General features: G+C 31.5%; 10 protein-coding genes across 11 annotated transcripts; 4 read left to right on the forward strand and 6 right to left on the reverse strand.

Moving 5' to 3' along the window:
* Positions 1 to 8: 8 nt before the first annotated feature.
* Positions 9 to 978, forward strand: LOC106651112. The gene is made up of 3 exons (XM_014369474.1): positions 9 to 412; positions 475 to 650; positions 712 to 978. Exons 1-3 carry the CDS (start codon positions 256 to 258, stop codon positions 889 to 891), a joined length of 513 nt encoding a protein of 170 aa, XP_014224960.1. The 5' UTR covers positions 9 to 255; the 3' UTR covers positions 892 to 978.
* Positions 979 to 988: 10 nt separating this feature from the next.
* Positions 989 to 4,402, reverse strand: LOC106651109 (nuclear cap-binding protein subunit 1). The gene is made up of 9 exons (XM_014369471.1): positions 4,363 to 4,402; positions 3,265 to 4,228; positions 3,006 to 3,177; positions 2,605 to 2,914; positions 2,293 to 2,528; positions 2,047 to 2,225; positions 1,717 to 1,960; positions 1,530 to 1,643; positions 989 to 1,454 (listed from the first exon to the last, which is right to left on the reverse strand). Exons 1-9 carry the CDS (start codon positions 4,400 to 4,402, stop codon positions 1,341 to 1,343), a joined length of 2,373 nt encoding a protein of 790 aa, XP_014224957.1. The 3' UTR covers positions 989 to 1,340.
* Positions 4,403 to 5,169: 767 nt separating this feature from the next.
* LOC106651110 (NADH dehydrogenase [ubiquinone] 1 alpha subcomplex subunit 13) lies at positions 5,170 to 6,066 on the forward strand. The gene is made up of 3 exons (XM_014369472.2): positions 5,170 to 5,434; positions 5,531 to 5,681; positions 5,760 to 6,066. The coding sequence occupies exons 1-3, from the start codon at positions 5,326 to 5,328 to the stop codon at positions 5,965 to 5,967; spliced, it is 468 nt and encodes a 155-aa protein (XP_014224958.1). The 5' UTR covers positions 5,170 to 5,325; the 3' UTR covers positions 5,968 to 6,066.
* Positions 6,067 to 6,155: 89 nt separating this feature from the next.
* Positions 6,156 to 7,169, reverse strand: LOC106651111 (mitochondrial import inner membrane translocase subunit Tim10 B-like). Its single transcript, XM_014369473.2, has 3 exons — positions 6,682 to 7,169; positions 6,466 to 6,561; positions 6,156 to 6,389 (listed from the first exon to the last, which is right to left on the reverse strand). The coding sequence occupies exons 1-3, from the start codon at positions 6,697 to 6,699 to the stop codon at positions 6,183 to 6,185; spliced, it is 321 nt and encodes a 106-aa protein (XP_014224959.1). The 5' UTR covers positions 6,700 to 7,169; the 3' UTR covers positions 6,156 to 6,182.
* A 909-nt stretch (positions 7,170 to 8,078) lies between these two features.
* On the forward strand, positions 8,079 to 9,821 carry LOC106651008 (plant intracellular Ras-group-related LRR protein 4). The gene is made up of 5 exons (XM_014369333.1): positions 8,079 to 8,650; positions 8,734 to 9,082; positions 9,162 to 9,359; positions 9,430 to 9,687; positions 9,749 to 9,821. The coding sequence occupies exons 1-5, from the start codon at positions 8,260 to 8,262 to the stop codon at positions 9,819 to 9,821; spliced, it is 1,269 nt and encodes a 422-aa protein (XP_014224819.1). The 5' UTR covers positions 8,079 to 8,259.
* A 136-nt stretch (positions 9,822 to 9,957) lies between these two features.
* LOC106651059 lies at positions 9,958 to 12,676 on the reverse strand. 2 transcript variants are annotated; one of them, XM_014369395.2, is made up of 5 exons: positions 11,786 to 12,676; positions 11,368 to 11,563; positions 10,991 to 11,302; positions 10,646 to 10,873; positions 9,958 to 10,572 (listed from the first exon to the last, which is right to left on the reverse strand). In XM_014369395.2, the coding sequence occupies exons 2-5, from the start codon at positions 11,557 to 11,559 to the stop codon at positions 10,135 to 10,137; spliced, it is 1,170 nt and encodes a 389-aa protein (XP_014224881.1). In that variant the 5' UTR covers positions 11,560 to 11,563; positions 11,786 to 12,676; the 3' UTR covers positions 9,958 to 10,134. The 2 variants fall into 2 exon arrangements, with proteins under 2 accessions (XP_014224881.1, XP_014224880.1); XM_014369394.2 differs by having other exon boundaries at positions 9,959 to 10,572; positions 11,719 to 12,518.
* A 51-nt stretch (positions 12,677 to 12,727) lies between these two features.
* On the reverse strand, positions 12,728 to 15,490 carry LOC106651099 (mpv17-like protein). The gene is made up of 4 exons (XM_014369453.2): positions 14,541 to 15,490; positions 13,831 to 14,105; positions 13,632 to 13,763; positions 12,728 to 13,560 (listed from the first exon to the last, which is right to left on the reverse strand). Exons 2-4 carry the CDS (start codon positions 14,086 to 14,088, stop codon positions 13,288 to 13,290), a joined length of 663 nt encoding a protein of 220 aa, XP_014224939.1. The 5' UTR covers positions 14,089 to 14,105; positions 14,541 to 15,490; the 3' UTR covers positions 12,728 to 13,287.
* A 243-nt stretch (positions 15,491 to 15,733) lies between these two features.
* Positions 15,734 to 18,903, reverse strand: LOC106651097 (transcription factor E2F4). Its single transcript, XM_014369452.2, has 6 exons — positions 18,368 to 18,903; positions 17,857 to 17,966; positions 17,492 to 17,762; positions 17,193 to 17,407; positions 16,804 to 16,961; positions 15,734 to 16,734 (listed from the first exon to the last, which is right to left on the reverse strand). The coding sequence occupies exons 1-6, from the start codon at positions 18,488 to 18,490 to the stop codon at positions 16,625 to 16,627; spliced, it is 987 nt and encodes a 328-aa protein (XP_014224938.1). The 5' UTR covers positions 18,491 to 18,903; the 3' UTR covers positions 15,734 to 16,624.
* A 241-nt stretch (positions 18,904 to 19,144) lies between these two features.
* On the reverse strand, positions 19,145 to 24,677 carry LOC106651095 (transcription initiation factor TFIID subunit 2). Its single transcript, XM_014369450.2, has 18 exons — positions 24,352 to 24,677; positions 24,032 to 24,086; positions 23,805 to 23,968; positions 23,510 to 23,726; positions 23,198 to 23,436; positions 22,906 to 23,127; positions 22,590 to 22,803; positions 22,252 to 22,500; positions 21,975 to 22,183; positions 21,664 to 21,903; positions 21,204 to 21,594; positions 20,933 to 21,123; positions 20,649 to 20,860; positions 20,346 to 20,565; positions 20,119 to 20,272; positions 19,892 to 20,041; positions 19,643 to 19,816; positions 19,145 to 19,554 (listed from the first exon to the last, which is right to left on the reverse strand). The coding sequence occupies exons 1-18, from the start codon at positions 24,393 to 24,395 to the stop codon at positions 19,309 to 19,311; spliced, it is 3,591 nt and encodes a 1,196-aa protein (XP_014224936.1). The 5' UTR covers positions 24,396 to 24,677; the 3' UTR covers positions 19,145 to 19,308.
* A 107-nt stretch (positions 24,678 to 24,784) lies between these two features.
* On the forward strand, positions 24,785 to 26,581 carry LOC106651096 (pleiotropic regulator 1-like). The gene has a single exon (XM_014369451.2). The coding sequence runs from the start codon at positions 25,147 to 25,149 to the stop codon at positions 26,485 to 26,487; it is 1,341 nt and encodes a 446-aa protein (XP_014224937.1). The 5' UTR covers positions 24,785 to 25,146; the 3' UTR covers positions 26,488 to 26,581.
* Positions 26,582 to 27,162: the final 581 nt, after the last annotated feature.

Consider the following 27,162-nt stretch of genomic DNA (forward strand, 5'->3'; position numbering starts at 1 on the left):
TTTCTAAACTGCCTTTTTCAAAAAACTAAAAGTAGGTAAATATAAATCGAATATATAGATGTAAGATATATATATAAATCTTTATATCTTTTGCTGTGCCATGGTTCATGGTGTTTCTATGGTGACAACCTGTTTCCTTAGTTATGTTTACCAATAAATCATTAACCAGTACTTTCCCGGGGTTCTATCATTTTAAGCAAAGATAATTATTGTCTAAATTTTTACATTTTTATGGTACAGAAATTATAAGCTAAAATGTTGAAAAATGTTCATAAATGTTCTGACTTGACATATCCAATTGTAAAATATAACGAAACAAATTTGAAGATGCAAGATGACCTGCTTAATATAAAATGGATAACTGAAACACAAGATACTTTTGTAACTCCTCAAGTTGAAAAAGAAACAATTGGTAACTGTTTAAAAATGATATTGTCTATATAGTATATTAAAACACTATTGTATTTATGTCAGGAAAAAAGAGAGAGTTGTTAATGAAATATTTTAGAATACAAGCATGTAAAGAAGCTTTGGATGAAATTATAGGCAATAATCCCATGCCAGAATCAGTTTGTTCTACTGAATACATAAATAATTTCTGTGACATTAACTTTATACCTTTGATCGATGATTCTGAATACGATGTTAAGGTAGTAATTGTCTTGTATTAAAATATTATTTGTAAAAAAGTAAAATATTTTTATTCTCCAGAAATTAGATAAAAGTCCTTTATATGGAGGATTATCTAAATCCTACTATCAAGAACAATTTGATAAAAGAAACATTAAATCTCACTCTGATTTTCGAAATAGGAAACGACCTTTTGTTAAAAGATCTATATTTACAACACCACCTGAATTAGCATTGGAAGAACCAAAAGATGGGTTCTAAAATATTGGAATTTAAAATATCGAAAATCGTTGGTGTATTTAAACAATTTATTAAGAAATTTCAGAATTAATAAGAAATACAGAAAAGGTATATATACATATGCACATGAAACTTAAATATAATATATATATAATTCTCAAAATCTCTCCAGTATATTTGCTTTTTTTCTATGTAGAATTAATAGAACTTAAGGTAAAAAATAGTGTCATTAAATGTTGTGAATCAAAAATGTACATTAATAATGTACCATTACAATAAAAAATCTGTTAAGACTTTATGAATTTGAACTTGATATACAATTCCATCTTTTCCTCTGCTTACATAAATCTTAAGAAGTAGAAGTTGCTACGTAATTTTATAAAATTACAAATTGATTATGAGTTGACAAATTTTACACTTCGTCTATAATTCAAGATGCACATGACAATTATCAATTAATTAATGAATAATCACGCACGAAGAGAAACAAACTGATGGAATACATCTAAAATATGAGAATCCAAGTCTGAAGTAAAAAGTAATGTTTCCAAAGTTGATGAATATTTCTGAACTTGTTCATGATGCTGAAAATCAAATTTTTAATATTTTTATTATCAATAAAAATTAAAATAGATAAAATTAATATTTTTTGTACTAACAGTCATAAAAACTTGTTGAAGTCTCCCAATTGTCCATTTGTACCAATGTGTGTTATAATCAACACCATCAGTATCACATTTTGACAGATGTTCAGAAAGAATCATTATAAACCGCTATAAAATTAATTCATTTTTAGTATTCATAAAAATATTACTTCACTACATTTAAAATATTATTTTTACTTACTTGGAATATAATCAAAAACAAATTCTTTTGATCAGCTTGTGCAGCTTCCAACTTTTCTTCCATTCTTTCTACTACCTCCTCGGAAGGTCTTTCTTTTTCTTTCTCATCATCGTCAGAAGATGAGCCGGATCTGTTTTCATTCCGACGTAATTTTTCTCTGGCATCTGATAATTCTTTGGTCAGTTTTATGACATGCTTATTTTTTTTTCTTATAGTCAAATGTAGAATTTCCCAAATGTAAATTCTGTAAAAATATAGAAAAGAAATATAGAAATAAATTCATCCACTATAATAATTGCAAAAAAATTATTAAATGTAAAGAGTACATACTTGGTAAATTCAGAAGCCATTTCTTTAGAAAAAATCCAATTTGCAACTGCACTACACTCTATTATTCCAGTTTTAAGAAGTTTATCTGTTAAAACAATCATCATTTGGTAATGATTCTTCCATAGGGCATACATATTTCTAAGAATACAAATTTGAGCTTCTTCCGATTCTGCTAAAACCTAATATAGATAAAGTTATTAGAATTGAAAGTTAATATAAAAGTTTTATCTTATAAATGAATAATACCTTGAACACATAATGAAATTTCCCAATCGCAGCAAAACTATGACTAAAACTTTTTGACCCCAAATTTAATAGAGTTTGAACAAATACGTCTATTTTCAGAGGATTAAAAGAACAATTTTCTTCGTTTTCTCCTGGTCCAGGTAAAGAGTTCAAAACATTCAGAGCTTCTTCTGGAGTGCACTTGCGTCTTATTGAAACAACAAGTTCATGTGCTACAGATGTGCCAGGTAATGAACCTAATAAATCAATGGATATTAGAAAACATGTATAAATCTAGAAGAGCTTCAAATAAAAAAATTAATGAAATCTTACTTGCACCCTCTGCAGTGTACTTATAAATTGGTTCGGGCAAAGCTGGTAACAATTCAGCATAACTTTCTGGCATCATATCTTTTATTCTTTGAAAGTATGATAATCTTAGAGATTTGAGCAAAACTTCTTTAATAAATTTAGGTCTAGGATGTTCAGCATCACGAAGTAAACAGGAATCCCAATCTTCCCATGACCATCTGAATTGAAAGTTACTCAAGTGATAAGAAAACCACCATACAAATCTATCAAAAGCTGCAGTAGCCATACTATCAATGCGACGAAATAGGATTTCCGTTGCTTGAGCTAAAACCTGTTGTTAAAGCATCAAATATTTATCATTAGCATTTTTAAATACACTATTTAAATATTTGAATGAATATTTATCATTAGTTTTAATATACCTGAGGCATTGTTGATGGTTGTAATTTACAAAGTTCAATCATGATTGATCCATAACACACTTCCAAATGTTTTGGTGTAGGAAGTTTAAAAAGTTCTCCAAACATTACTTCAACAATACAGTAGTCTAGAGGAATTTTGGCTTTATATGGGAAGTTCAAAAGTTGTGCAGCACTGAAAAAGTAATCAAATAATAAATTGTTAATAAAAAATTGTTTATAAAATCAAGAGTAAATTTAAAATAAATTATTTTAAACATACCAATCTTTTCTCTCAATGTAATATGTGTCAATTATTTGACGCAAGTGCTCTTCAATAAGATATCTTTCGATAGCATGGCTACCTGGTAGTAAAGGACCTTCTGCAGGGCAATCAGTGTAATCAAACATTCGAAAAACTACAGTTGGTAATGGATAAATATACCCATCATGATGTGGTGGAGGTATGATCACAGGTAAATTATGTTGGAGTGCTTCACACAGAATTGAATCAAAAGCTAAATAAGGTCTTGGAATATGTTTTTCTGCCCAATTATCTTGTCTTAATTTTCTTACTTGAGCCCATAAACAATCTAAGTATTCTTCTTGAGGATGTGGTGTATCGCTGGACCATACTCTAAGAGCAGGTTGATGTTTCTTGCTGCGTTTATTTAAGAAAACTTCAATTGTAACCATTAGATGATCAAGTTCTTGTTCTTTTTTCTCGAAAAGTTCTCTTCCAACCCATGGTAAAGTTGATAGCACAGCATAAACATACCAATCTCGTCTAACTTGTGGAACGCTATCTTCATTTGATGCATCCAGTAGATTATCAAACATTTGCATCAAAGAACCACAAGATAAAACATGGCAGTTAACTAAATCAGCCAAAAATCTCAGAGAGTATCTTGCAACTTCCCATTTGCCAGCTTTCAAGGCCTCTTTGAAATGTTTTACCATATAATCAACGAATTCACCACCAAAATTGAAATTTTTGGCATTCAGCAAGCCAACAAGAGTGGTGTAAATGGTACATTTTTCCGGCATCTTAATCGCACAGTCCGTCAAAATACGCAAAATTTTACCTCTAAACAAACCAAGGTCAGCTTCAAGCACAGATGCCAGGCCTTCTAGATTACTTTCCAGAGAAGAGGTTGATTTTTCTCCAACTCGTAAAATAAGAGACTCGAGGCGATCCTCGATTTCTTGATTTTCCGACACCCTCCTGCGTTTCTTGTAAACTCGGTCTATTGTAAAAGCAAAACACAATGTTAATATCCAAAGTTATTATTCATAGAATAACGTTAAAATTGATTCGATTCACAAGTTTTCAATGAATTTGAATAAAGATATTTTCCAAAAGTCAAGAATGTATACTAACCATATCCATCGTCGTCATCGTGTGCCCTTCTGCGGCTCATTTTGATTGTAGTATTCAAGAAATCAACTGATTAGCAAAGAGAACTTTATATGGCACTTTTAACGTTGTCAATGCTAGTTCATACTACTACAACAACAATGTAGCAGTCGAGACTAAAATAGTTAGTGATCAACAAACTTGTTCGTCTGAATAATCGTATCCGAAATTATAACCTATGTGCCCGAGGGAAGCCTTAATGGAAGTCGAGGACGCGTTACGTTGCGGTAGTTTACACGCACTGAGTACCGGAGAGTGGCGGCATTGGTATTTGGACTCCCGAGTCTCGGGCATGTGGTAACTAGCGCTCACGTGGCAGATTCTGAACTTTGCGCCCACCACAAAAACGTCAGCACCTTGTGTAATGTGTATACACTTAGCAGTGTCACTTGTCAGCACTATAATATTGTGGAAGCGAGAGCTCGCGAAGTTCTTGAAAGCACCACGGCGCTATTCAACTTTGAAGTGCTGCTCTGCTACAAGACTCGATCCGCCAAATTCTATGGTTCACAACCAATATTGACTTCACTGACGCGTTATCTGCTGTCATTAAATGAAAAGAACCATACCTTTACATGCTTCATAAAAGACAATTGTAATTTTTCTTAAAATTGATGCCTTAGATCATGCAATTTAATTTTTTTAATGATCCATAGCAGCGCTTATTTCTTAAATTACACATATCAAAATTCTATCCCCATTTTTTCATTATTTATTCCGGTCACACTAAATTTATTGCTAGTTGGCTGCACAGTGATACCGTGCACGAATGCCAATGCATTACATCTTTCAATTGAAGACCTAGCCTTATACTCAGCTGTTAAAATACCAGACGAAAATGGGTTGTCTTCATTTTCACTCTTAATTAGTATTGTATTGTTACTATTTCTATTTAATTATTGATGCTTTAAAGAAATCTTTGAAAAAATGTATACGACAACGACACCACCAAAAACCAATCCCCAGGATATGCCTCCAAAAGGCGGTTACGAACCATTGACTTGGAAACGTCAAAAATTGAAAACATTTTTTACAGGTAATGTTTACCATTTCGATATAATTATATTATTCTATTGATAAGTTTATTGATAATCCATTTAAACGATAATTTCTTCAAACTGTATTATTTCAGTCAAGAAAACTCTTGGCCTCTATGTGATTTCAACCATCGCTGGTAGCATTGGCTATTTTTATGCTATGAGAGATGTCAAAAGAGAAGAAATTGAAATGCGAAGTGCTAGACAAGCCATGTTACCGATGCTGATAGCAGAAAGAGACAGAGCGTAAGCAAAAAAAGCCTTTTGTGTCTATAATTTTTATCTAAAAAACATACCCTTATTTTGGTCTGTTATGTAATACAGATTCTTGAAACAACTCAATATCAATAGAGAAGAAGAAAGAGAGTTAATGAAGAATGATCCTGAATGGGAAGTTGGAACGTACTACAGAGAACCAGTTTACATAACTGTGGATAACCAATTTCATGAACCAAGATACCAAGAGTTCATGGGTCATGCTGAATACTTTGATGTTACCTATAGAATGCTTCGTCGACACTTCATGTCATAATTCAGTACATAATGGCAATGAATTTGTTTGTGTTTTATAGATAGTTTAAAAGTATATTCAATAAATTAAGGATAAACTTTATGTTAGTAAATTTAAAAATAATTTTTATTCAACAATTTCCTAAGTATCATGAAAGTGTTTTCAACAACAAATTCGTAAATACTCAATTTGTCAGATAATAAAATATTTAAAAACAATTATTTTAAATCACTTCTTTAAGTTTTTGTTTCAACACTCGTAAGTGAATTATTATTAGATGCAAGTTCATTTGGAGCAGAATTGTTTGCTGCTTCTGTTTGTTGTGCCGCATTCATTTCTTCTATTCTTCTCTGTACTATTTGAGCTTGAGCTTCTATGAAAACTTTCATCATTCTGTGATTAGTCAGAATGTATTTTTTTGCACAAGATTCCACACAGGCAGCCTGTCAAGATTATTTTATTTATTTTTCATTCAAATGCAATATAATCAAAATGTTTTAAGAAGTTTTGTAATTATACCTCATCAGGCTCCACTTCTCTTGTCATGAATGAATTTGCACAACTTGTAAAACACGTATCAGAAATCTTATTGTATATCATCAAAAAGTCTCTGAACTAGAATAAAAAAATGACATTTGTATGGGTAATTTTTATGGTTTTATTAGATAAATAAGGTCACGTGTTCATTTTAAATTAATGTTTACACAAAATGTAATACAACAAATTTTTCCTTACATTTCTGATTTGATCCATGTTTAATATAATTAATCACTAAAATAAATTTCGTTAAATACTGAATTTTAACTTATTGAATTGTTCTTTCGTTGACAACAACTTCACATTCTAGCAGTAGACATTAGGCAGTATAGATACGGCGTGTTCAAATTTGAGGTTATGCTCTTATTGGAAACCGATAGACTATAGGGTAAAATCTAAACCAGCTAGTACCCGACATCATCTAGAACCCGTCCATTTTTTTATAATTTTCAACAAAATAATTTGATTCGTCTCATAAACAATGAAAACTTGTACACTCGATTTGATCAGAATTCACGAAAAAAGATTCCATAAATAAAACTTTAAACGTCGAAAAGCTATATTGAAAAGTGGTCGGGTACTATCGGGTACATCAACTTTTTTGACACAATAAATGCATTAATTTGATAGTAAAGGACTAAATACATGGCAATTTGATTATGATAATTTACAATTAAATCTAAAGGTCCTAATATACTCGAATAAAAGTGGTCGGGTACTAGCAAGTTTACCATATATCTGATTATTAATTTGTATCTTAATGAATTAAAAGTAATGACAACTTATTTTTCATTAAAATAATTTCTTCGTGGTTAGTCCATGTCAGTGATAATGAATAATTTATTTATTTCGATCATTCATTGAAACATTCATTATCATTTATTTTTTGTATTTCGCGCTGTTTTATAAAATCATCATCATCATCATCATCATCTGTCAAAAATTGTTTTTTATATCGAAGCTTGAGCTTAGAGTTAGATTGATGTCAATACATCAAGTACCAATGTGACAAATTTTCGCGTGGCTTAAAACGTAAGCCAATGACTTTAGTTGAGAATTTACACGAAGCCAAAAAAGCGAAGCTCCACCAAATGAAAAACCAGAAATTGTAATGACACATCTTAAAAAAAGATAATTGTACGTTAAATGGTTGGATCTATCTTTGGTGTTTACAATGGTAAAAAATTCAATCAAGTTGAAATTAAACCTGAAATGATTGGCCATTATTTGAGAGAGTTTTCTGTCGAGTACATACCAGTAAAACACGGTAGACCTGGTATTGGTGCTACTCATTCTTCACGTTTCATTCCTTTGAAGTAAATTAATAAATATTTATTCATAAATTATTCTGATTTAAATTTCATTACCCCTTTTTACGCTTCGTATAACTTGAGAAATTTTCAAAAAATTTAAAATTACTGCATTCATTGTTGAGCAATTGACATCTCGCGGCGTAAATTGAAAGCTTTGCAAGCTTCAAAAGCGCATACGCGGTAACCTTGAAATTCATTGATTCTAAGATCGACTTTCCCAGACTTGAGCTTGCACTTGAAAACTATGACTGAACTGCAAGCTCAGTACTTGGCCAACTGCCGTTGAATGCAAAACAAATTACGCGCTTGAAAACGAAGTTCATTTTAAATAAACATAACTGAATTTTCGAAAAGAAAAGCAATGGAAAAAAAACGATTCGCATTTAATTGTCTTCCATTTTTGCAGACCTGAAGATGATTTTCAGTAACAATCTATTTTATACGTGGAATTAAACAAACAAAGATGGACACGAAAAATGTGTGTAACTCGAAAGACTCAGAAGATATGGTGAAAGAAATACAAGACAAAGACATTTTGCATTGGAATTATCGAGGTTTAAAGGAAATTCCCGAAGCGATAAGGCATCACGGAACCAACATCAAAGAAATCTATTTGAAAAACAATGAATTAACGAGTTTACCATCGTGGTTGAAAGATTGTTCCGAAGTTACCAACCTGTATTTCTACGGCAATAATATCGAGCGTGTTCCGGATGCTCTTGGGCAAATGTCGCATTTAACCGTGCTCGATATCAGCGCGAATCGACTGAGCGAGTTTCCGACTTGCCTAGCGTATTTGAAAAACTTGCAATCGCTATCGGTCGACCAGAACTCCATCACACGATTACCAACTTGTAAGCCCAGTTCTCTACTCAGATTCAAGAATTTTTTTCATATTTAATAATTATCCTACTATAATAAAATGATGATTTTATAGCGTTAGAAAGACTAAAGAAGCTGGAGCGTTTATCGATATCTGGAAATCAAATAGTCGTGCTACCCGAGTGGCTAGGTACCTTACCTCGCCTCACCGAACTCTTGGCTGACAATAATCTCATTGAAGAAATACCGAATCGGTTGACCTTATCGACGTCGTTGGAATTATTATCAGTTCGCTCGAACAAGCTCAATTTTTTACCCATGAATGGATTTCTATCTAATCCAATTATACGCTTTGATTCGAATTTATTTTTGAATTATCTGTCGCTTCCGGTGCTGCTGCAGCTATTCTCAAAAACCTCGCAGCCGTCGAGTCAAGTGGAGGCGGGTGGCGCTCTGGCATACGGGTAAATTTAGTTGTTATCGATGAAATTTCCAGAATTTTATTTAATTCGCAGAGTCTTATATTTTTTCGTGCGCTCGCAGGTGCTTCAGCTCGAGAAATAACGACAAACGAAGATACGATGCTGGCATAAAATTATTGCTGATATCTGACAGAAATAGTGTCGAATACAAAGAAGTGGCGGTTCAATTGCCGAGACAGTTACTCGCTGTACATACTCATTATGAAAATGTTACCATTTCTCTATGGGAATCGTCACTTAGGAAAGTTTACGCTTCACGGTAAAATTGATTTTTGCTGCTTCTGATTTTCTTCCCGTTACAATAGTTAAACATTATTTTTTCCGCATAGGTATCGTCATACACTCGATATAAATATTGATCCACCGGATGTTATTACGGAACGAGATTTACGGAATGATCACTATTTACAAGATGTAAATTCTCAAGAACTATCCTTTGTATCCTACAACTTGATTTTGAATGGACCAATCAGTATTTGCGTCAATCAGTTCTGTAATCAGCCTATTTTTACAGAAGCCTGGATTATTTTTGCTATTGGAAAAAGTACCTTTTTAATTCCAAATATCATAATTCTGTGTAGCTATAGGTAATATTTAAATTCTAACATAGCAATTATAGTTTGAATAAACCTTTCCTGTATTTTTTAGATGCGCTGTAAATTTTTTAAAGACTCCGTATTTCATGGACAATTTTGAATTATACAGGTTGCATCATAATTGAAGAAATATATATTTACACTTCCTATGTAAAAATTGAAGATTTATTTTTATATGATTTATAAATTTGAATAAAAATTAAAATCTTGTATAAAATACGAGATTCATTTAAATATCTCTATTCTAAATTCAACTTATATTTTAAAAATATATAAACATTTTTCTAAAATAGTCACATTTAAAGTATTTAACAAGCACGAAAAAAGTTTAACTAATCATACATTTTTAATTTATTTTCATCCATAATGTTAATTTGTAGTATTTGTATGAAGGTTTCTTCAATATAGCTATTTACAGTATATTTCATTTCAACGGAACTAAGATATTAACAGATCTAGAGCACTATCTCTGTCCATATTACTCTTTAAAAGTGCTGCAGATGCTTTATCTTCAGGAAAACCTAGGTCTTGAAGGATACGTAAATTTTTATGATATTCTTTGGCTTTCTGTTGATCGTGTTGAGTAAGAGCAAGAGCTTTTATAGCAGCCTCTTCAGAAATTCCTAAATCTTCAAGAGATTGTATGGCTAATAAATATTCTAATATCTTTTTGCTCTCTTCTCCTGGCAATTCACCAATAGCATGTACAACACGCCTCAGTGAAAATCCCATATCACTGAAGTATTTCACTAATTTTTTTTCATCTACAGAAAGAGCTGATATCAATCTTGAAACATCTTTTCCATCTATTGATTTTTCTGATGATTCATTTTTAGAAGTTGAAGCACTTTCTAGATTACACTCAGATTCTACATTCTGTGGGGAATGAAAACAAATCATTTTCAAAATCATTATTAGAATTATAATAAGTACATTTTATTTTTCTTACATTTTTATTTGGTCTATCCAGTTCTTTTTGTAATTCTTGCATTATTAATGATATTTCATGATACTTTGGATTTGTAAGTGGATTAGAGATATTGTCTGCTTCTGAATTATTTTTAAATGTTGCGCTTGTTTCTTTCAAATCTTCATTATTTTGCTCAACAGTTAAATCTTTCATTGCAGCTTCTAAATTAGATGAGGGTTTCCAAGATAGTGTGACAGGTTGCAGAACCTAAATTTTTACAAAATAATACATTAATCAACAGCACATATCAATAAAAAAATAGCAAGATAGAAAACAAAAGTATAAAAAGTAACACATTAATTTGGATTTATATTATATCTGTACCTCAGCAAGAGCTTCCATATCATTGATCGTTTTTAATTCCATATTATCAAAAGGACTGCTGGTATCAGTATCAAAATCTGAATAATCTAATCCATTTGTTTTCATGGGAAAGAAGTGATTTTTATCTGGAAGAGACATAATCTGAGGTGAAAATAGTGGTGATTCTGATGAAGTAGCAGTTACAGAAGTCTGAGATAAATTTGTGCTAGAAGAAGATGGAGAAGATTTTTCTGTAGCTTTCATTAATTTTTCTTCTATTTTTGCTTTTCGAGCTTCAACATATGATGCACGCGCTTTTCGCCATGCTTCCATCTACAATGAACATAAATATTAATTTATTTTTCATAAAAAAATTAAAATTAAAAAATTGCTCTCACTTTTGCCAGGACATTTTTTTCCAAGTTAAAGTTGTATGTGTATCTAGATGGATCAGGTGGTTTAACATAATATTCTTCTGGAAAAACTAAATTTGGCGGCGACTGATATTTATTGGTTATTTTCACTTGCACACCATCCATATAAGAAGCGATTGAGTCATATTGTGTACTATTTGGTGATGGTCTAGCCATTAGTCTGTCAATCAAAGATAGGGATGTAATTAATTCATAACCATATATTAACTGTCACAATTTGATACAAGAGATATAGAATTTATAAAATTGAAGTTAAAGTGTAATACAGAATGGATCATCACGTAATTAAAATTAAGCTAACCTAGTTTTACTTACAATGATTAATTCATGCACCAATAGAATTATCGAGTTGCTAAACAAACAATTTATTAAGTTTAAATACCGCTTGCGATAATAGGCCTTGAATTTTGACGTAAAAGTAAGATTCCTTTTTTTCAAAAGTAGTTAGTTGATATTATTAGTAAACTACAATTTATTTACTAATCATAACTTCGATATCATGCGACAATAAACATCGTTTCTGCACTGATTAGCGATTGATGTGTTTACTGTCAATACTGTCATCATCTCTCAATAGTTAGAAGTTGGTACCCGTGTTCGTTATAAGCACGTGCGGTTTTCAGCGTTAAGTTGGTCGTCCGATGCATAGCAAGTCAAATTAAAATAGAAAAATTAAATAAAGTCATTTTAAACCTTTCTTTTAACTTTCTTCGATAAATACAGAATTTTTTTAAACAAATTAAAAAGTGTACTTTATTTGATTTTTTTAAGTGTACACAACTTGAGTAAAAAATTATAACAATGAAGAATTTCATAATAGAAGACTGTAAAAGAAACTATGATTCATAATAGTTTATTTACTCATTATAGAAATCACTGTTAGTAAACAGTTTAATAATCAGTCAGATTATGAAGTGTTACTTACACAACAGCTACAAGCAGTAGCTGCAGCGGCGTTGACTAAACATCTGTAGAGAGCGTATTTCTGCAATGTTATATGTAAACACTTCAAGTCCAGCAATAAGTAGATAACAGTTCAGACTTGATTTTTCTTCGAGCTATAATATTGTAGTTAAGTAAATAGTTAGTGTCTAATAATTTATCTACAAACGGTACCTTAAACAGATATGTTAGATCGTACTTGTTTTTTTATCTAAAATTAATTAAAGTTATATTTAAAGCTCGAATTTTTACCGGCGGTTTGTATTGGTAACAAATTTTTATTTGGCATAGCAGTTAATAAAACATGCATTATAATTAACCACTTTTTTTCTTTCTTTTTTTTTTGTACACACATGGAGAAAAGGTAAAAAAATGAGTATAGTTTTGTCAAATAGTCTCTGATTTATTGTTTGATTTTCTATCTTTCATAAGGGTAAACAATTTTGTATTACCAGGAATATAGAGAGACAATAATTTCGTATTTACTTTAAAAGTGTTAAAATAGAATCATTATTCAAGATAACACTTACAATTTTTACAGTCATGCATACAAATATTTATATGAGTACGCATATTTTTGTGTTCAAATATACACTTGTTATAAAAATAATTTTAGCTAGCACAGTATCTTTCAGTTGATTTACTTTGATAAACCAACTTTACTTTTTTGGATACTGAGTTGACATTATAATTTTATATACAATAAGGGCTAGAAAATAACCCTGTTAAAATACTTTCAATTACTTTCAATTTTAAAAAATCATTAGTTTTCTTATAAATCAATTAAACATTTTGTAATATAAGTCATACAACTTTGAAAAAGGTAAATTAGCTTAGCCTTTCAAATATGCAAATAAAATAATAGAGTAACAAAATATAAATATAAATTTCACTATCTATCTACAGCATAAATATTTTTATGCTTAAAATTGGTCTAAAGATTCAATGTAAAGCAGATGTCCATCTGTGAGTTTCTTCTTCTATCAATGCTTTCTGCTTTGCATCCATTTTATTGCTTATAAAAGGTTCATCTAATTTTGGTTTATCAGGTTCATCACCATTTGTTAAAGAATTTCTTCTACTTTCAACAGATTTCATGTAAGCAAGGAAAGATGTCCACATAAGACTGCATATGCTGACATAAACAACTCTGTATATTTCTGGCACAACCAAAAAATTGAATGTTTGTAGAAAAGGCCAAACACAAATTCCCACCTTTAAATAAAAGAAAAATATTTTCTATTTTGGACATACACAAACTTAAAAATAAATATAGCAGTGCTGACCTTATATGTTGGCCAAAATTTTTCTTTAACTTCATTTAAGCATTCTGAAATTGGTTTAAGTTCCAAAAAATTGATTCCAAAGAAAAAGCAGCACATTGCACTAGGCCCGTACGTCACTTGTTCTACCAAAGCCTGAAATGTCCCAATCCATGTTTATCAATGACTTTTCAAGAACATTATATGTGTTATCTTTCTTTACCTTAGTTATGGCTGATTTGAGATCAGATCTGGGCCAGAAATGCGAAGCAACTTTGAGCCAACAATAAAGAGTTGGAGCAACAAAACATCCACCATATATACTGAATCTTAGTGCTTGCATGTAATCAAGCTGTTCCTTGCCTGTGATTTTTTGTTGAATGAGACTGGCAACTGGCCAAATGACTGTGTAAGATGCCATACCTCTTACAACGGGGTATTTTTTGGTTACCTCTCGAAATTTTACTAGGATAACTCTCATCTTGAAATGGTCTGAATCTAATCAGAAAACAAAGACTAGCATGTAATAATCAATAATTTATAGTGGAGCTGTGTCAAAACGTCATCGAGCTTTTCAGAAGTCGTTGCGCGTACATAGCAAGAAAAGCTTACGATCACGCACGTCACAACTGTCATGTGGTGAGTGGCGCGCGTATGCGTATACATAAAGGCAAAAACTGGCAGTTCATAGCGATGTGTTGGTATTTAAATATACGTATACACAACGAGTGTGCAGATGTAACGTAACGTTTACTGTGCAGCAGACGACTATTTTAAAAGCACAGAAGCAACGAGTCACGACGACGACGACAACTCACGAGACGCGTGAACTTGACACTTGGCCGTTCGCTCGCGTGTATGTGCGAGTGAACAACTCTGAAAAGCTCTTCAAAAATGCTCCTTCATGTACGTATAGTATAACATTGAACTTACCAGCAGATCAAACGAAAAAAACGAGAATGGCCAGAGTTTGTGAAAAATATGGCTGTGCTGCAATTTGTAAAATAATCCGCAATAAAAGCTGACAATGACTGCACCGATACTGCATATGCACAATAAACTCAATCGAAAGCTAGTAAGCTGAGCTTGCAGCCCGCAGGAACTGAACCCAGCGCAGATAATTGAAGCGCACTTGATCATATACTTTTATTGCGTAACGTCGCGATCGATTTCACCAGACGATTGATGTTTGGCAAAGTCGCTCGAACACTTGATTTACTCGCAGAGTTCCCAAAGTCCCGTTGAATCGTTAGTGGTGGAATTCAGTCGAATTACGTTATCATAAATGAACAAATAAAGCGTTTGGGATTTCGAGGATTTTCTTCTGCAAGGCACCAGTGAGCAGCGAAAAGCATAATACGTCAACTGAGAGGCTGCTTCGAACATGTGCACATAATCTATCAGCTGGCCGTCACTGCTGATCACTCTCACACGCGCTTCCTCGCAGCTATATTTATAAGGTAGACTGCATGAGCGAGTCGCGAGATAACGCACCCGAGAGACTTGCGATTACTTTGAGCTATCGACGATGACTGGCCAACTTCTACATCGCGGTAGCTGACAAAATGGAAAATATAGGCATACTTATGCGGTATTTGGCTACATTTTAATAAGCCATCCGACTAGCGTGTGTACCCAACATGCTACCAACAATTCATTCTTACTCGTGACCTTGGCGCCGCGCTAATGTTTTGGCTCACTCACCGAGGATCTGATGCGTTATTCACAACAGGGCGGCCAGTTTTTCGATCTGTCCCAACTGAAGTGACAGCCCTTTCTCTTGCCTTTTTCAGGAGCTTGCAATCTTTCGATGTATGTAAACGAGCACAGCGCAACGTAATACGTTTATACAATTTCGTACGCTTTTAAATTTAAAATAATTGTGAGAGTTCGCGCCAATTATTTCATGGATTTACATATTTTTCAGGAAATTTTTGACTTTACAAATAATTTTCAAGATTTTTTCCAACACCGCACCATTTTAATGATATGTAATTGATTTTATACTTTACATACGTGTTCATGAATTTTTATTTATGTATTGAATCTTTTTTCGGTCTGGACCAAAAGAAATTAAGGTAATTAATTAATTTAAGGGCTTCAATAAAGGAAAAAGACGTTCATCATTCGATTGTAAAAGCATAATTTATTACAGATCATTTTGCCATGAGCAATATAAATACCAAGGAAGATGGCTAATCTATGATATGACTCATTATCAAAATATTAAAAAGTATAGGTACAGTTTTTATTGAAGAAAAATAACAATTCAAAAATTTCCAATGAAAAAATGGTCATGCAATTCTGGTGGAAAAATCATCAAGTTTTTTCTTTATACACATTTTTTCTGTTATATATAGCTTTATTTTTGAAAATATTGATTCCTATCATCAATGAGGATTGAATAAGTACACCAATTAAATCATTTTGAAATTACTTTAACAACATAAATATAGTTAAAGTAAAACATTTATGTTGACTTAATGTTGCAAAAAAATGTTCAAAAATACTTACAATATTTATAAAATATCTTACTATATTTTTCAAGTTTTATATCTTTACTTTAACGCAGATTTCTATCATTTGAATAATGCTAACAGTTTTGACAAGTATCTTTTAAAAATATAAAATTCGCTTTTCATTTACAGTTTGAATAAAATTTATAATGAAAAATTTATTGTAAATGATATAATCAGAGCTAAATTTAAAAAAATAACTAAAAGAAAAGTGTTTATTGAACCTTAAACATGATTCTAGGTCGAAATAATTGAAAAAATTCATTTATGATAAATTATTACAATGTAAAAATATTTCTGGAAGTTCTTTGTTTTAATCAATCCAACTTTTAAACATGCTGCATTAACTCAAAACCAAATCAAGACTAAATTATATACACAAATTTAGTTTATCAATAACAAGACGTACATTGATCACAAATTCAATTGACTGTAATTGGTTTTATACGTCATTCTAATAAAAAAAAAACTAATACAAAATCCTAAGCTAATATATAATCCTTAATTTGCTGTTATATCAAAAAGATCACATAGGCCCTCTGAGTCACTGAGATTGAATTGATAATCTCTTTCTTCTGGTGGTGGACTAAGCCTGACTATAGGACCACAAACTAAAATAAAAAAGACTTTTAAAATTTTAATCTATAATAAAAAATAAAATTAAACAAACAATAGATTACCTCCAGAATATAATTCATCAATGAAATCTAAATTTGGCAAAGTATAACCAGTCAGGTCTATGTCTCGTAAAACTATTTTGGCCTCTAACATATCTTGATCTTCTTCATCTTCATCATCAGACACTTGCGTCTCAGTTTTGTTTGCATTTTTAGGTGGTCTAAAAGGTTTTTTATTATTAATATTATGATATGATAAGCATAATTATTTATTATAAAATTATTTAAAAGATGTATGTGTTTAATTTATTCCAAATCAGATATATTTCTTTGCAATAACTGATCCCCGAACAATTAATTAATCTTTGCTCTATGCAGATCAAAAGTATTAACTTTTTACTTTCAAAGCGATAAGAGCATGGAAGTAAAATAGAATGATGATTTGTAATTACCTCCCCTTTTTCTTTGGTTTTATATCTACTTTTTTATCTTCGTTTTCTTTGTCTAGTTTGATTTTTTTAGTTTCTGGCTCAATTCTTACTTTCATACAATTTTTGTCATAAGATTCTGCTAATTTTGGTTGAACAATGTAAACAGATATTTCGCCCGTATTGCTCTTAAGGTGCATATCACAACTGAAATCTTCATTGTTAATTTCTTCCGAAGCCTTAAAAGATGAAGGATTATATAAATGAGTATAAGAATTAATTTAGTTTTCTAGGGTACATTATAAAATGATTCTTTATCGTACTTGACTAATATCTGGAACTTCTAATTTTGTATCGGTTGGAGCTTGTACCACCATGATAAGTTTATTTTCAAAAGTTTCTTTCAAGTCTTCATATTGCATATAAAGATACCTTCTATTTTGAGAATCATTTTGAACATTTTTCAAACTCTGCTTGACCCATTGTGTATGTGTATCAATCATTTCTTCATGTTCTTCTAATTTTTTTATTTCTTCTTTTAAACCAGAAAGCTTTTCTCCAACTTCCTGGGAGTTACAACCTGGTCCTGCTCCTCTGTAATAGTTAATTGATTCATGAAAATATAATATACAATAACATAAAAATTAAAATACACTATATGCTTGACAAATAAAATACAATTACGTACTTCCATTGAATACTGTTTTTGCTTTTTTTTTCAATTAAACCTATTCCTTCAAGTACATTTGTGATATCGTATATCCTTCTTTTTTGTCGTACCTCCAAAAGGTCTGCAGCCTACATGAAAATTGTACAAATATTAGATAATATAATTTAGATTAAAAAATTGCCATTGATACACTCAGAACTATATAATTCATAAAAAAAATATATGAGAGAGAAAGAGATAAAAGTAAAAACTCTATCAAAACAAAGATCAGGGCAAAAGGCTTAAAATAACTTGTTCTTTTAATGAATGAAAAATGAACTTAAAGAAGGAGTACATTTCTTTTGGAGTAAAATGTACTGTGAGGTATAATGGAATATATTATAGAATAGAAAGATAAATAGAAATGATAATAACTGAATTGACACGTGGTTTGGAGTATTTTTTTTAAAACTCCCGCAGTGCAAATTGAAAAGTAAGATGGCGTTGATCTAACCTATGCGCGCCATATATGTAACAATGGATTGCTTACCACTTTTAAATCAAGTACACCATCCTTGGCTTTTTGCAAAAGTCCAACGAATCGAGTCGTCAGGAGTCCCAAAGACTTTTCGTACCTGCTCTGTTGATTTTCAGCCATACCTCTGTCTGTCATAAGCAAACAAACAGAGTCGTCGTAGGTTATCTTTCACTGGCGGGCCACTTGCTTTCTCTGATTTGTTTCGATGTTCCACACTGACGCAGCAGAGGAACGTTAAGTTTATTGTCTGCTTTTGTACTTGCCCGGCCAATATGCACGGCTTGCCGCACGATATTAGTCTTAACTGAGATACACTAAACGCATCCGCGACTCGAAAAATACAACTGACTATGTATTGCAAAGATAAAGGCCAAGCAGTACCTTTACACCGCGACGGACCCTTCGAAATTGCCGCAACCTCGAGCCGAACACCAATACGATGTCATGATGCGATTCAAGTGACATCTGGTCGATGTTGATGAAATCGTCGTAGTTAAATTTTTATTGTTGCATACCATTTAAAGTTACATCAACACTAATTACTAATAAATAACATCGTAGATGAACTTATAAATGTGAAAAGTATAGAAAGGTATCTCTTTTGAAATATTTAGTATATCTCGCTGATTTTCCAATTTAATAAAACTGAAAATATCTATCCTCGGTACATTGAAAATGTCCTCTTTGTAGACGTGCAATGAATATCGCGTACAAAAGTATTCATATAAATTACCTGTGTGAGGAAATTAGCTTAGAAAATGATCGCTAAAAAATTGAAAGATATTATCGTTTAATATTTTTAGTCTAATATTTATATTTTCTTCTTAAATGTAAATAATTTTATATAAAGTAATTTACAAAAGGTCAAGTTAGCTTACAAACATTGTACTTATTCACAATAAACATTAATAACTCAAGTACATTATTATATATACATTATGATTTGTACATTTTCAAGGAAAAGTGAATTCATTTGAAACAGTTGTTATATCTGGACTAGGACTTGAAGACATACCCGAACTCAAAGTGTCTTCTTGTATTTTTGATAATGTCAAATCCTTGTCTTTACTGTTTGAATCTTTTTCTTTGGTTTTATTTTTATCTTTTATTTTATCTTTATCTTTTTTTTCTTTATCACTCTTGTGTTTATGCTTATGTTTATGCTTATGCTTTTTCTTTTCTTTTTTCTTCTTTTTCAACTGATTAAATAAACAAAAAAATAAGGAAAGGTTTATGAAGTATGCAATCTATTTTGTTAATATCATTATTAAGTATGAAATACTTTACCTTATTACTAGTTTCTCCTTTACTTTTAGCTTCATCAGACTCCTTTTTGAACATGCCAGGCTCAAAACCAATTGGACCTGATGAACCCTTTATTCCAGGAAGTGATGCTGAATTGTCACTATAATATTCTGATTTGGTTTTTCCTTCATTACTATTATTTTTACCGTTATCATCCTATACATAAAAAAATGGTGAAATTAAAATTCTTTCAATATTCTGAAATGTGTCTTTTAATTTTGCAAAACTTACATTAAGTTTTTGGCGTTTTATTTCTGGTTCAGATGCCAAAGTAACAGGAACTTCTGGAACAGGAGATACTTTTCGCTTGGTCACAGAAATATTCAAATCAGTTTTATTCACAGGCTCTTGCTTGATAAGTGGTATCTGCGGCAATGGGGTCTGCACATTCCAAAATTTGAAATAATTAATAATATACATTCACCATATTATTGTTCTCATTATAATTATTAACTTACAGTGATTTCAGAATTTGTTTTAGCTACTTTTTTTGGTTTTAGTAACTCATCAATTTCTGGATTTGGGAGGCACATAGGAGTTTTTGAACCATACAATGTATAGTACAAATCTACCAAGTCGCAGCGTAATTTTGGGTCATGAGAAAGTTCTCCACTGTAAAAATAAATTATGTTTAATTAAAATAATCTTTTATAGAGTATATGAATTGTTTGAACATGAAATATACTTGATGAGATTCCATAGTTTATGAACTAATTCAGGTTTATCCAAACGGTGTTTATGATATTTTTCAAATGGAGGATTCTCCACTAATAATCTAACTAATTTATGCCGTAGACCTGGATGAGGATCATTCTCAGCCATATCTAACAAAAATTCCAAGTCTTCCCACTTTCCATCTACTTTTGTAAAATCCACTAAAGCTGTTAAAGCTGTTATTCTAACATCTAGGGTGAAAATTGAAATTCAAGTTTATTTTTAAAAATAAATACTTATTGCAATAAAATGAATACTTGTTGCAATAGCTTACCTATAAATTGTCCATAGGCTGCATACTCTCTAAAAATATAAGGTGTACTAGGAAGATGTCCAAATTTTTGCATGATCCTTATAACTTTTAAACAAGCTACTGTAACCGTGTATTTATAGCAAGGTAATAGCTTTTCGAGATTCAAGTGTCTAGTGACTTCTTCTAGAATTAATTTAGTATCTGGAGATAAAGATTCTGCAGTTATAGCACTTCTGAAAAATATAAATTCAACTTTGATTAAAATCAAATGATTACTTAGAATACATTTTTTATGTATTGATTACCCTTGTTGAATAGTTATGACAGGAGTTACAGCAGCACCAAGAGCTTCTATCAAAGCAGCTCTATAATAATTGTCCGAATATTTATTCTTGCTATTATCATTATATTTAAATAAATCCATGAGAAATGATAGTACTTCTGGTGGGCATATTCCATGAGTATTTCTTAACCCAGCCATTGCTATAGGTATTGTCTGGAATTTTAATAAGATTTATTGGCACATTTGTTCAAAAATTCATTTAGACATGCAAAATACCATATTGATTAATTCACCTTTTGAAGAAAGTAATGTTGAAAATTAATGAAATTATTTTGCTTAATTATTTTTCTACATGATGCAGAGCCAAAATATTTTCTGAATATTGTGAGCATAGCCGGTGGTCCAGCCCAGTTAGAAACCATTGCATTAGCCACTTTAGTCAAACACAGTGCTGATTTTAGTCTGACTTTATAATAGCAATGTTCATTTTCAATTGTGTCAGTTAATGCATGTCTTGTGGCAGCAGTTGAATGATTTTGCAAAGCAACTATAGCTTCCAGCTGAGCAGTTACATCTCTTTCATGTCTTAACTGATACTGCCATTGGTAATCTGGTTGTTCAATTTGAACAGATCTTAGAAGAGTCATTTCTGGATCCAGCCTAATCCATAAAACCGGGGAGTCACTAAAAAAAAAAATTTCAACTTAGATTTGTTTTTTAATCAAACTGTGATTTCATGAAATTATTCCTTACTCCATAGCTGATAAATCCATGTCCACTTCCTCTCCTGTGCATAGAGGGATTTTTTTCTTCTTATTTCTCCGGCTTTTACTATGGCATGTAATATCTGACTTAGCAGTTATTGCTTCTATTTGGAGAGGATGTTTAAAAGTGCCGTCAAGTTCTTGAATACTCACTAATAGCGGGCCTACATATTTTCTAATTCCTTTTTGATTTGTAGTATCTTGTCTAATCTCAAGTTCAACTGTATTTCTACAATAAAAGTTTAGCTTAAGTTAAATGTTGTTTATGATTTAACTGTGCATATAAATATCACTTCATACCTCTTTCTATTAAATACAAAACTCAATGTGAATTTTGCATGACCTCCTGTTCTGACCCACTGGTCAATAAATGCAGCCATATCTTTACCTGTTACAGTAAAAATAGCTTTTGTAAACACATTGGTACTAATAAGCATGTGATGCCATAAACCAGATTCTATTTTTTGTTGTGATGCATTTGTAGCCAATGAAAGTTGTTTATTGAAAACCTGTTTGAAATAAGATTTAAAATTAAAAGGATCTAAATAATATTGTTCATTAATAAATTGTACAGTACTTGCAACAATAATTCTTGACCAATTCTGTGTTCTAACATTCTAATAACTAAATGTGCTTTTTTCCTTAGAACTTCAATATACTTTGGGGACATTGTATGCAAATTTTTTATTGGAAAGTAAAATCCAGGATCTGGAGCTGGAGCTGATATTGGTGTATTGTTGATAATAGGTAGTGGAGCAGGTGGTTGCGAAGAATCTAATATGATACCACCAAATTTTTCTTCATATTTGACCACTTCTTGCAGTTCCTATTCAAAAAATTAAATATTTTCATCATTTACACAAGTGGCAATATTTATATAAACAAATATAATCTTCTAAGACCAAAAAGTTTTACCGAATGAATCCATTCCCTGTATTCATTGTTTCCAAAACACTTTTTAGCATACAACCCTGTAAGATATGTTGAAATACCTTTTGAAAGCCACAAATCAGACCAATTTTTCATTGATATAAAACAACTAAAGAACTGTTCAGCGATTGCTTGAGCCATAGCTTTTTTTGTTATAAAAACTTGTTCAATAATTTGTGGTGGATGTAGAAGATTGGCACTAAAATATATGTAAAGGTAATGAATTATACAATTAAAAAATGATTGGGGAATGATTTTCACAAAATGTGAAAATAAATAGTTGCTCCTTTGTTTAACGTACCTTAAAATACTAACAGTAGCATATGCATTAATATCTTCATCAACCTCATCAACAAATACTTGTTTATAACATGAGAATGGGTATCTATTTGATAACGTTTCTTCAAAAAATTCAAAAGCTTCATGCAAGTATTTTACTGAATTCTTCAATAGAGGTAATAATTGAGGTAAACAGAAATGTGTAACTTCATGCATGTTAGGATCAACAAAAATTTCAAATGGCCTAAAAAAATTTTCATATATTAAAAAAAATATTCATTTTTTTAACTAAGAATTTGTTAAATTAACCCTACCCTACAGCAAGAGCAATATTTGGAGCGCATGTTGGCACATTTAGTGCATAATGAAATGTTTTTTTTCTCATATCTGCAGTATAAACTACTTCAACCAAATCTCCACAAGATACAGCTGTCATAAAATCATCAACAGTATATTCCAATTTCCATGTGCATGGTTCTGCATAACTATCAATGCAAGGAAACCATAATCTAGAAGAATTTTCATAACTACATGTGTACATATGTGCTCCTTTCTATAAAAACAAACAAAGGAAAGTTGTAGTTATGAATATTATTCTGACATACTAAAAACTGCAAATTGCTTACTTCAGCTAATGTTCCAGGACAAGTTGGAACAACAAAATGTATACCTCCTTGAGGTTGTTCTAGGGAAAATTCAATCCCTATACGAAGAGGGACACCTTCTTCTACTAAATAAGCAAATTCTGGTGGAATTGGTATTATTAATTCACCAGCATTATTATCGGGGTCAACCTTGAGTGCTGCAGCTAAGTGTAAATTTGAAAAGAATTCTAAAGAGCGTCTGAAAAATGTGAAAAATTAAAAATTTTAACAGGTTGAAAGTAAAAAATTTTTTTTTTAATTAAAAACAAAAATTTACTGTTTTTCATCTCCTTGAGCAACATCCAAAAATGGATCGAAATATTGAAATGGTACTTCAAATTTATCATTCAAAGACACCTTGTATACTCTGCATTGTTTGGCGTTTAGGTGAATCAGCTTCAAAGTATTTTTTGTAGGAATAATAGTAAGTTCTACCATGCCCTATGATTTTTAAAAATGTTTGATATTAATACTTGTGGCAATTGTGTTAAAAAAGCAACTTACTATTATACTTTTCCGCTGAAAACTGATGCCAGTTAAACTCAAGATTTGATGGGCTGTAAAAATATATATATTCATTAGAACATTTTTTGCTTGAAAAAACATAATAGTGATTTATTAAAAAATAAATACGCTTGATGTTGATTAAGTATAATTTTACACTTTATTTTGAAACTTAGATTTTTAGATTATTAACATTTAATAGCTATGAATGATAGTTTACTGTGCTGGGTAAAACATAACCTTACAATTTATACTCTATTTTTTATTCGGAGTTGATTTATAATTACAAATTTTATTATAGTATACTAAAAAATACTTATAATTTGAATGGGCGACATTTTTCGACGATCCTTTCTTTCTTCATGATGGAGAGTGAAATTTACTTTAAAAACTTACAGATTGCTAATTTCACAGTGCATTACTCAACAAAAAACTAGTTAGTATAAAAAATAGTTCGATTAATTATTTAATCGCGATTATGATTGATGAAATGAAGTTTCACGAGTGAAACTTTCAATGTTTGGATGCAAGTAGTTTGGAAATTCGACCCATTACGTTACGTTAATTTATACATAGCCATCACGACTCGACTGAATTCAGTCAACTGCTATGCACCTTTTTACATTTGTGCCAGCTAAGCTACTCCAGTCGAATTTGTGACACGAGCGTACGAATGCTTGGCATCAGTCTTCTATGGGGAAAGGGGAGGGGGCCGCCGCGTTGTCGCCGGCGTGCAGGCGCGGACGCTTGGATCCAGTAGATAGCAAGCAGCCAACTCGACAAGTGTACATGTCTCTCGAGCCCCAACACTCTTCAGTCATCCATGTGCTGTCGTCTAAGCAATACCGGCTTCAAAATAATTATTTTTATTCAAGTCCCAAGTCTATACTTTTTTTACGACTGCTTCGACAACAGGTATAATTATCTAAAGTGCTCAGTTTTTCGTCAAGTTGTGTGAATTTGATTTTTATATTAGCACAAAGACCTGTTGGTTTTACAATATCAAATATTTTACGAAGTTTATTGTGGATATTGATGTATATTAGTGGATCTATAAGATCTTTGACGTTAGTAAACAAATAATTAACCTACAAAAACGAAGGAAATCTACAAAGATGGATAGCTGCAATGTTCAAAAGCATTCAGTTCATACTCTAGTGTTTCGCTCACTTAAAAGGACACACGACATGTTTTTAGCAAATCAAAGTTTGTTACCTCCTGTAGATCCAGCTATCGAGAAATTACGCAGATCCATCAAAGCTAAAGATAGCTACAAAACAGTACTCCACGAAGTCGATTTAGAGAATGAAATGATCAAGAGGCGAAAAGCAAATGACCCAAGCTCTGTAGCTACTCAAGAAGAATCTCCCATAAGTAACAGTTTAGCCTTAGTATCAAGTAATGCTACAACAGAAAATGCTGTTTCAAATATTATTTCTAATCCAATAAAGAAAACACCCACTATGGCAAAACCAAAGTGGCATGCCCCCTGGAAGTTATACAGGGTTATAAGTGGACATTTGGGGTGGGTGCGCTGTTGTGCTGTGGAACCAGGCAATGAGTGGTTCGCAACTGGATCTGCAGATCGGATTATCAAAGTCTGGGACTTAGCAAGTGGACAATTGAAGATATCGTTGACTGGACATATTAGCAGTGTAAGAGGTCTTGCATTTTCTCCAAGACATCCTTATCTATTTTCATGTGGTGAAGATAAACAAGTTAAATGTTGGGATTTGGAGTACAACAAAGTAATTCGACACTATCACGGACACTTGTCCGCTGTTTATTCTTTGGCACTGCATCCTACCATAGATGTATTGGTTACAGCTGGTAGAGATTGTACCGCAAGAGTATGGGATATGAGAACAAAAGTAAATGTTCATACACTTTCAGGACATACCAATACAATAGCTAGCGTTGTATGTCAAGCCACGGACCCACAAGTTATAACTGGTAGCCATGATAGCACAATCAGGCTATATGATTTGGCAGCTGGAAAATCTAGAGCAACTCTCACAAATCATAAAAAGAGTGTGAGAGCTCTGACATTCCATCCAACGTTAAATATGTTTGCCTCTGGCTCGCCAGATAATATAAAACAGTGGAAAGCTGATGATGGAAAATTCATTCAAAATTTATCTGGTCACAATGCCATCATCAACTGCCTTGCTGCAAATGAGGATGGAGTTTTGGTATCAGGTGCAGACAATGGTACCATGCATTTATGGGATTGGAGAACTGGATACAATTTCCAGCGGCTACAAGCTCCAGTTCAACCTGGTTCAATGGACTCTGAAGCTGGTGTATTTAGTGTAACATTTGATCATTCAGGAACAAGAATGATTACAACAGAAGCTGATAAAACCATCAAAATATACAAAGAAGATGACACAGCATCAGAAGAAACTCACCCTATCAATTGGAAGCCCGAAATAATAAAAAGAAGAAAGTACTAGAAAATATTTTAGTTAATGGATGTTCACTTACAGTCTAATTACTATCAAGTATTTGATAAAATTAAGCAACCACGATTATTTTTAATTTAGGTCAACTTCAAAATAAATGTAATTATATTTGTTTCATAAATAAATATCAATTATTTTTTGAAAATATTCTCTTATTATGTCATTGAGTTGAAATGTGTTTTTCATAAATTAAAATTAACCCTAGTAATAGTGGAAAATTAAAATTAAACTGGTATGTATCCATAGTTATTTTGACATTCAGCTATGCTGTACATTAACCAACAGAATAGTTGTCAGATTCTATATAGAAAGTAATGTACAAAATTCATGAGGCTAGTACACCAAGGAATGTAGAAACAAATGTACAAATTAATAAATTGAAAATTGTATGTTACAGCAATATTAGAATCTTACCAATTTTAAATTAATAGTATTTACTTTCGTTATTCATAATATTACTTTGTAAACAAAGCACAAATAACATAAAACAAGCATATATCCATAGTATATTATAGTATACATGAATAATTAATTGGTATAAAAATATTTTACTTTATTATTTATATTATGATTAAGAAAAATAGTTTATTAATAAGTTTCTTTACAATAAATCAATAAATTTGATTTTTATTGGAATAGAATGTATTTTTGTTTTATAGTGTTCAG

This window comes from Trichogramma pretiosum, unplaced genomic scaffold (genome assembly GCF_000599845.2).
Source record: "Trichogramma pretiosum strain Unisexual culture from Peru unplaced genomic scaffold, Tpre_2.0 scaffold67, whole genome shotgun sequence".
Classification (NCBI taxonomy): Eukaryota; Metazoa; Arthropoda; class Insecta; order Hymenoptera; family Trichogrammatidae; genus Trichogramma; species Trichogramma pretiosum.

Excerpts from the sequence above, each read along its gene's own strand:
- LOC106651112 (XM_014369474.1), top strand. The coding sequence starts at position 256 with ATGTTGAAAAATGTTCATAAATGTTCTGACTTGACATATCCAATTGTA. Across the intron at positions 413-474 it reads AGTTGAAAAAGAAACAATTG|GAAAAAAGAGAGAGTTGTTA; the intron begins GTAACTGTTTAA and ends TATTTATGTCAG. Across the intron at positions 651-711 it reads ATTCTGAATACGATGTTAAG|AAATTAGATAAAAGTCCTTT; the intron begins GTAGTAATTGTC and ends TTTATTCTCCAG.
- LOC106651109 (XM_014369471.1), bottom strand. The coding sequence starts at position 4,402 with ATGAGCCGCAGAAGGGCACACGATGACGACGATGGATATG. Across the intron at positions 3,178-3,264 it reads TACATTGAGAGAAAAGATTG|TGCTGCACAACTTTTGAACT; the intron begins GTATGTTTAAAA and ends TTACTTTTTCAG. Across the intron at positions 1,455-1,529 it reads TTCAACAAGTTTTTATGACT|CATCATGAACAAGTTCAGAA; the intron begins GTTAGTACAAAA and ends TTTGATTTTCAG.
- LOC106651110 (XM_014369472.2), top strand. The coding sequence starts at position 5,326 with ATGTATACGACAACGACACCACCAAAAACCAATCCCCAGGATATGCCT. Across the intron at positions 5,435-5,530 it reads ATTGAAAACATTTTTTACAG|TCAAGAAAACTCTTGGCCTC; the intron begins GTAATGTTTACC and ends GTATTATTTCAG. Across the intron at positions 5,682-5,759 it reads ATAGCAGAAAGAGACAGAGC|ATTCTTGAAACAACTCAATA; the intron begins GTAAGCAAAAAA and ends TATGTAATACAG.
- LOC106651111 (XM_014369473.2), bottom strand. Across the intron at positions 6,390-6,465 it reads GAGAAGTGGAGCCTGATGAG|GCTGCCTGTGTGGAATCTTG; the intron begins GTATAATTACAA and ends TAATCTTGACAG.
- LOC106651008 (XM_014369333.1), top strand. The coding sequence starts at position 8,260 with ATGGACACGAAAAATGTGTGTAACTCGAAAGACTCAGAAGATATGGTG. Across the intron at positions 9,083-9,161 it reads GGTGGCGCTCTGGCATACGG|GTGCTTCAGCTCGAGAAATA; the intron begins GTAAATTTAGTT and ends GTGCGCTCGCAG. Across the intron at positions 9,360-9,429 it reads AGGAAAGTTTACGCTTCACG|GTATCGTCATACACTCGATA; the intron begins GTAAAATTGATT and ends TTTTCCGCATAG.
- LOC106651059 (XM_014369395.2), bottom strand. The coding sequence starts at position 11,559 with ATGGCTAGACCATCACCAAATAGTACACAATATGACTCAATCGCTTCT. Across the intron at positions 10,874-10,990 it reads ATATGGAAGCTCTTGCTGAG|GTTCTGCAACCTGTCACACT; the intron begins GTACAGATATAA and ends GTAAAAATTTAG. Across the intron at positions 10,573-10,645 it reads TGGATAGACCAAATAAAAAT|AATGTAGAATCTGAGTGTAA; the intron begins GTAAGAAAAATA and ends CATTCCCCACAG.
- LOC106651099 (XM_014369453.2), bottom strand. The coding sequence starts at position 14,088 with ATGAGAGTTATCCTAGTAAAATTTCGAGAGGTAACCAAAAAATACCCC. Across the intron at positions 13,764-13,830 it reads TCAAATCAGCCATAACTAAG|GCTTTGGTAGAACAAGTGAC; the intron begins GTAAAGAAAGAT and ends GGGACATTTCAG. Across the intron at positions 13,561-13,631 it reads AATTTTGGCCAACATATAAG|GTGGGAATTTGTGTTTGGCC; the intron begins GTCAGCACTGCT and ends TTTTATTTAAAG.
- LOC106651097 (XM_014369452.2), bottom strand. The coding sequence starts at position 18,490 with ATGACAGACAGAGGTATGGCTGAAAATCAACAGAGCAGGTACGAAAAG. Across the intron at positions 17,967-18,367 it reads GTGTACTTGATTTAAAAGTG|GCTGCAGACCTTTTGGAGGT; the intron begins GTAAGCAATCCA and ends ATTTTCATGTAG. Across the intron at positions 17,763-17,856 it reads AAAAACAGTATTCAATGGAA|AGGAGCAGGACCAGGTTGTA; the intron begins GTACGTAATTGT and ends TAACTATTACAG.
- LOC106651095 (XM_014369450.2), bottom strand. The coding sequence starts at position 24,395 with ATGAAGAAAGAAAGGATCGTCGAAAAATGTCGCCCATTCAAATT. Across the intron at positions 23,727-23,804 it reads GCTCAAGGAGATGAAAAACA|ACGCTCTTTAGAATTCTTTT; the intron begins GTAAATTTTTGT and ends CACATTTTTCAG. Across the intron at positions 23,437-23,509 it reads GTCCTGGAACATTAGCTGAA|AAAGGAGCACATATGTACAC; the intron begins GTAAGCAATTTG and ends TTGTTTTTATAG.
- LOC106651096 (XM_014369451.2), top strand. The coding sequence starts at position 25,147 with ATGGATAGCTGCAATGTTCAAAAGCATTCAGTTCATACTCTAGTGTTT.